This window comes from Eucyclogobius newberryi, unplaced genomic scaffold (assembly GCF_026437365.1).
Source record: "Eucyclogobius newberryi isolate DKJ021-1_F unplaced genomic scaffold, fEucNew1.0.hap1 SCAF_21, whole genome shotgun sequence".
Lineage (NCBI taxonomy): Eukaryota > Metazoa > Chordata > Actinopteri > Gobiiformes > Gobiidae > Eucyclogobius > Eucyclogobius newberryi.
Window position 1 is genome coordinate 9,264,156 of NW_027315846.1, and position 7,035 is coordinate 9,271,190.

General features: G+C 39.6%; 1 protein-coding gene across 1 annotated transcript; it reads right to left on the bottom strand.

The window, feature by feature from the left end:
* Positions 1-311: 311 nt before the first annotated feature.
* Positions 312-4,436, bottom strand: cldn11a (claudin 11a). Its single transcript, XM_072457648.1, has 3 exons — positions 4,187-4,436; positions 3,309-3,473; positions 312-590 (listed from the first exon to the last, which is right to left on the bottom strand). Exons 1-3 carry the CDS (start codon positions 4,410-4,412, stop codon positions 328-330), a joined length of 654 nt encoding a protein of 217 aa, XP_072313749.1. The 5' UTR covers positions 4,413-4,436; the 3' UTR covers positions 312-327.
* Between the last annotated feature and the right edge of the window lie 2,599 nt (positions 4,437-7,035).

A 7,035-nucleotide genomic window follows, 5' to 3' on the forward strand; every position in this document is an offset into this window, starting at 1 on the left:
GGGACTTGGTTGTGATTTAGTTTTTTAATTAATCCTCGTTTCGAGCTGGCTCTGTCTCGGTCCGGATCTGATGTAAACACAAGGTTCCTTCTCATTTGGTGCTGGATTCTATTGTGTTTAGTCCCGTCGGTTCAGAACTGGTTTAGTTCTGGTTTAAACCTGGTTCAGTTCCGTGTGGATACATTGCTTTTGCTGCATCGTCTTCTTCATCCCGTGTTAGATTGTCCATGTTTGGCTTTGGCTCTTGCACTTTGAAAGACAAAAAACACAGTCTTTTCTGACACAACACTTGGACGAAAAGTTGTGGAAAACATTTTTTCCGCCCGGTCAGACATGCGCACTCTTGGCGTGATTGGCCGACGGCGCGGCCGGGGCGGTGGTGCTGCCGTTTTTGGAGTAGTAGAAGCGGTTGTTGTCCTGGTAGGAGCGCGGGTGCGACTCGGAGACGCAGCAGGACAGCATGGCGCCGCCCAGCAGGGAGAAGACGGTCCCGATCCAGCCGGCGTACAGCGAGAAGCCGAACGCCATCAGGCCCTGCTCGTAGTACGCGCCGATGGGGAACCAGAGTGTGGACACCACGCCGCACACACCTGAGGGGCACAGCAGGGTTACAGCACTCTTTATGGGTTTGAATCAAGTAAAACACAACCTCCAGCTCAGAACGCTCAGGTAGAAATGAGCAACAGATTGAAACAGTGTTGTGAAAATGCTTTTTAAATTATATGCGAAATGTTGAGCAGTTAAGAGTAAAGAATGCTACAAAAAGAGTTGATTAAAAATAAACATCAACTATTTTGATTGATTTGACAGACATTTCACCTCCGTCTGGTAATTAAACTCAATTAGTTCATTTTAAAGGCATTTTTTAACACATTTCTGTTGGATAGAACTCCAAATAATATTGAGATATACATTTTTGTCTATATTGCCCACCCCTACTTCCAGATACTCCCAGATACTTCCAGATACTCCCAGATACTTCCAGATACTTCCAGATACAATATCCTGAGTAGTATTTTTGTGTCTTTGGACTTGGGTCGCTCACCGGCTTAAGAATGGGTCAAATGTAGATGTGCATTTTCCAACACAGACAATTAAATATTTAACGTATACTAGCTCCTACTTCAAAACATACAACGACAAAGTATTTGTTTGATATAGGGGTGGCAAGATGATTCAATTAATGAATAATGATAGTGATTATAATAGTGATTAAAGTAATTCAATCATAACAATGGTAATAGTTTTAGATTCAAAAGTAAGTTATTTCATTTCAAAATAAGTAAACTTAAACGTAACACGCTTTCTTATCTTATTCTACTTTATCCTTCAGGAAGTACTTAAAAATACACAAATTAGAGGAACAGAGCTCTATTAGACAATGTGAATGAAAGTGAATTAAGGATTTCACAGTTTGGTGTCAATCATAAGTAATCGTGTTGTTTTTTCACACAATAATCATTAAACACTGCCATTAAATCCTAAGATTGAAAACACGGAATTTCTACTACCTTAAAAAGAGGAAAAAGATAAGCGTGGTGCAGTTAAAAACTTAAAACATAAAGTAATAACAAAGTAATAGCACATACTGTAATTAAATATCATTAGCATTAGTTCATCAATTGAAATGTGACTGAAAAAAAGCTGAGAAATATGTCAAAAAATGTATAATATCGCATTTTTTGTTATGTAGATATGTAAAATGAGAGTATTGCGGATTTAAACCATTAAAATCAAAAGCAAAAAGAGTCAGAAGTTTAGCGTAATCTCCTTACATATTTTTAAATGCAAGCCTTGAACCTGTCCCAGGACACTTACAGGGACAGTTCAGCACATTCCTGATGCACTGTCAAAACATTTTCTGAATATGTTCTCGAGATAATTCAGACAGAATTATCTCGAGAACATATAAACAGAAAAAACATAAACTTCCATCCACTAAACTTTGTATTAAAGTTCCATTTCACAGTGGACTCGAGCCGTGCCCCGTTCGCACTGGAACGTTCTGTGCTTTCAAACACAACAGCGGCCGATGGGAAAACAAAGAGCTGGACGCAGGTGTTTGATTTTTCATTTGGAGACAAACAGTGGAAAAGGCGGCGTTTACGACACAGTAAAGCGGTGGTCAGCGGAGCCAGTTTCCGGGCGGACTTGACCCCCGCAGGGCGTGGACGGTTTAGGTGGGGAGGGTCGGAATGCGCGGGGGAGGGTGGGGGTGAGGGTGGGGGGGTGAGGGTGGGGGGGTGGGGTCTCTGTGTCAGTCTCTGCCATGTTCAACATCCTCACCCGTCAGCTGCTTCTCATTTGGGGTCACGGGGGGTCAGTGGGGTTCAGGTTGGGAGCGTGAAACAATACCACCTGTGCTAACATTATCCACCATCTACTACTTTGGTTTAGAGGACTTTGTCTGAAAGTGAGACTAATTGTGAGGGATTTTGTAGGAGTTTGATCGTTCACTATTACTATCAAGATGCACAAAGATGGCAGTTCAGGTCCAGTAAAAGTAGTTGTATCAAACGCTTGAATTCGCTTTACAATTTGGTCTAAGGCTGGAACAAGATAATGGATTAGATTAGATAATTGTCAACAAACGTACTAATCAAATTATTGTCATCTGGACCATACACAGCCTTCAAAACATGGCATGTGCAGAGAGAAGAGGTTTTATGGCTCAGACGAAGCAAAAAATACATTAAAAACTATGTATATTTAGTGTTTCTGATGAAAAACGTATTTTGTTTGTAAGTATACTCCATCAAAATGTCCTCAAGCGGCTTCACTTTAGCTTTATCTGAGGCCAACTTGATAAAAACATTGAGTTTCACTGACCTTTGACCTCCTAAACAACTAATTCATCAAATTAACATAAATAATAGATTAAATGAATAGCAAACTCATTGTAAATTGCACCTGTAATTTGGTCCATTAGTCATAAACTCTGCGACTGAACTGTTGCTGCCTTTCCGCACAGGTATTGCAGGTAAAGTGTCTTGCACAAGAACACAACAACAGCAAAGACAGAAGTGAGCGATATGGATAAACATGAATATCTCACTTTTTTTTTTTGGAGTATCCTGATAACGAGAGTCAGACGATATCATGTCAAGCCAACAGTCTTTAACGTCTAGTTGAGGTCAAATTAATCACACAAGTGCATAAACGTAACTTTATACCCTTATTATAGTAGTAGTCGTAGTAGTAGTAGTAGTAGTAGTAGTAGTAGTAGTAGTAGTAGTAGTAGTAGTCGTAGTAGTAGTCGTAGTAGTAGTAGTAGTAGTAGTAGTAGTAGTAGTAGAACTAGTCCTCACCGACTGCCAGTGTGATCACACCTCCGATGACCATGCGCTTGTTCTTGGAGCTCTGAGCTTCGTTGCCGAGGTTGATGCAGGGCAGAGACATGAGGACGATGCCCACAGCGGGCAGACCCAGGATGGACCCGGTGATCATGAGGGCGCGGGTCGTCTGGACGTACGCTGCGAACACAGGAAAAGACTATTACAGCAAGAAATCACTTCATTTGAATCTAAATGTACAGGAATGTCTGTGTTTACTGATATCTTAGTAGGCATTGAAGAAATACGAAACAAATCGTAGCCCGGACAGAAGTTGCATTGTTGTAGTGAAATGCATGGATAAATCAGATAAGAAAATAATAGTGCAATCTTACAAACAGTATTTTGAAAGAATAATGATGTATATATTTTTAATCTCTTTCCTTACAAATGTGTACTGCATTGTCACTGTAATTTAATGTTTGCTGTAGTGGAAAATGTCGACAAGACACATTATACACAGGGAACTATGACATTTCTTTCTCTGTTCTACAATAATCGCTGATTTTGAGGCAAAAAACAAGCATAAACCAAGAGAAATAATGAATAAGGCACTCGCACACGCATCTATTTGTCGCTGCTGTGATTTGGCATTTCTAGAATTGGCATAAAACATTTTTTTACTTTCATACATATTTAATCATACATATATAGACCAAATATGTATGCAACATGTAGTAATCTATAGGAAATGAACATATTTTGAGCTTGATATTGGCCGTATACAACTTGTATCAGTATTTTTCTCTCGATTCTTTAAAGTAATTTGTTTACTAATACAAATCAACCTTTTATCCGTCTTATTCTGCGTTTAGAGACACATTGTGCGTGATGCGTGATGCGTGGTGCGTTACCTGGCAGCTCCAGCATCTGCGTGAGGAAGATGCAGTGGTTGAGTCCGGTGGAGATGATGCAGTCTGCCCACGGCCCCTTGACCCACAGCTCGTCCATCTTCTTGCAGATGCTCAGTCCGTATTTGCAGTGCATGATCCAGTCGTTCGTGGTTGCGGCGATCACGATGCCCACCCAGCCCAACAAACTGCAGAGGAACCCGCTGATCTGGACGCAGGAGTTCGCCATGACGTCACAAAGTGTTTTTAACTTTACAAATGTTTCAAAAAAAAAGTTGGTAAGTCCTCAGTCTTGAAAGCTGCCGTTATGTAAAAAAAGAATAACACTTTCTCATCTTCTCTGCGCTTATAAAGGAAAGTGCGGTACCAAAAAAAGTGCGCAACTGAGACTTTCGACCAATCAGAAGCGTTTCACAAAAGAGACGCGGTGATTTGAGGGAAACGTAAAGGGGAAAAAATTTTAGAAACACGCCTAGAATGTGTTTTATCTGCCAAAAAAAGCTCTGCCTCTCTTTCATCTATGGGAAAAGAGCGACGCGCAGAGAAGACGCGTGACCAGACAGTGAAATGCCCTCTGCTGGACAAAAGAGCTCATGTGCGAGTTTATACAGCGCAATAGAGAAAATGTCAGAGTTAAAATAGTTGGAAACTGAATGATTGACCAAGTGGTGGAAAGTAAACTCAATATAATATAATAATAATAATAAGCGGGAACTGTGTTTGAATAATTGTCAAATACTTTTACATGTTTAGAAATGCACCCACACGTCCATAATGGTAGTAAAAGTAGTAGCAGTAGCGGTGTGGTTGTTTTAAGCCATTTTTAAAGTTGATTTGATTGAGAATGTAGCCCTCATAGTCCTTGTATTGCATTCCAGTTCTACATTATAACTATAGGAAATGGTACCTCACTTTAAAGAGAGAGTGGTACCTGATTTTCTTGCTATTTTATCTGTTTATTAGAACATAGAACGACAAAAACAGACAGAAAAAACAAAAGCAAAAAGCACACACACAAAGAACGAGCTGGACCAGGGAGAACATAAGGTGAGGAAAGGAGTAAAAGTTGAAAATAGGCAGTGGCATCAGAAAAAGAGAGGAAATGAGAGGAATTAGAGCACATCAAGTTCTGAATAATTGTCCCTTTTTGTTCATTTAAAAAAAAAATTCGTACCTGATTTTTAACCATGAAAGGAAGTAAATGTACCTTGTCTAACTCGTCCCTTGCTCCCACAAACCCTTGGCGTTCACATGTATTAATTTTCAGTAGGACCGTCAAAGTTAATGCGTTAACTCATACGATTCATCAGAGAAAATTGACGCATTAATCATGAATTGACGCGGATTAATCACATGGTCTGAGCTGAGCAAACACAGTATTTTAGATTGGGCAGCAAGGCTCAACTGAGGAGGAAGGAAGAGGAGCAAAGCTGATACTGCACGATTACATTCCTACACGTAAAGTCCTTCAGTGTGACCACATTATTGGGGTTTGTGTGATTTTATGGCTGAGCACAGTGTCCTCCGCGATGAAACAAAACCCGATAAAGTGATAAAACGGGTGAAATGGTCCAACTATTTCACCAAACTACTACAGAGCAACAGGCCGACACCAGCAGCTCCATCGCTCACCATAAGAGCCACTAAACCTGCACATTTACCCGAAGCACGAGGCTGGTCACCGCACAGACTCAACATCAAATACAATCTGTATAGACTGATTGAGTTGATTTAAATTTGGGAAATAATCAAGTTATGAAATTGTATTACGAACATGTGCATGAAGACTTCAAAATAGACAGTTAAAAATGTAATATTAAAAAGCGTGCAATGTGATGATTATGATTAATCATATTTCAAAAGTGTGATTCATCAGATTTTTGGGGTTTTAATGAATTGACAGCAGTAATTTGAGTCAAGTGCAACGGCTTTAGAGCGGCTTTTTCATATGGCAAAGTGAAACAGCCAATCAGAGCACTGCTTAAAATGAAATAGTTTATTATTAGTTGCAGACAGCATACAGGGGGCTCATTTTGTCACAAAGCTGCTTTTAAAATATAAAATTAAATCATTTACACACAAAAAAAGAAGAAAAGTCAGGTACTCTAGCTTTAATAGTAACTAATAGTAACAAAAGGACGCTTTTGCTTTTCAATTGTTGCATCATTGTCCAAAACAGTTTAGGGAAGGTCAGATTTGTCTCCTCAGCTTCTGGGAAACAGACATGTCGTAGGTAATTGGACAGAAAGGGCCTCATATGGAAAAATAACAGGAAAAAGATGCATAAAACAGTAAAAAGAGCCTGAGACTATAAAAAAATAAGATTATCAATGAAAATGAAACAAATAGCTGCTGATAAAACAGTTTTTATTTCACAAAAACATCCCGTCTCCAAATATCTGACCAGTTACATGGTCAGTTACGCACTTTTCCCCCTCAAATCTCCATCATATGTTCTATTATATTGCTCTTAAGTTAAACATGTCGCCTCTTTAAACCACTTGCATTACTTGGTGTAGATAATTAACCTCTTGTTTGAGGGCTGCGATTCTCCTGATCGACTGAAGAACGCACATGGTTGATTTGTAATTTCTTTGTCTTGGCACCGAGAGAAAAACGGAGTCCATTAAAATGTGCTGATTGTTTTGTGTGAACAGAAAGCCCAGTGGTGCGTGGCCGCGCCTGAAAGAGAACGAATGAATTTCCATTTATTGGCCTGAATCATTTTGTATCACGCGTTGGCATCTCTTTATCAGGCGACAACAAAGCACTTTTGTTACAAGATGTTCTCAGTATTTTTAGTTTTTTAGTTTTTCATGTCGTCCAATCTTTTCATAATTATGTTTTTGCCT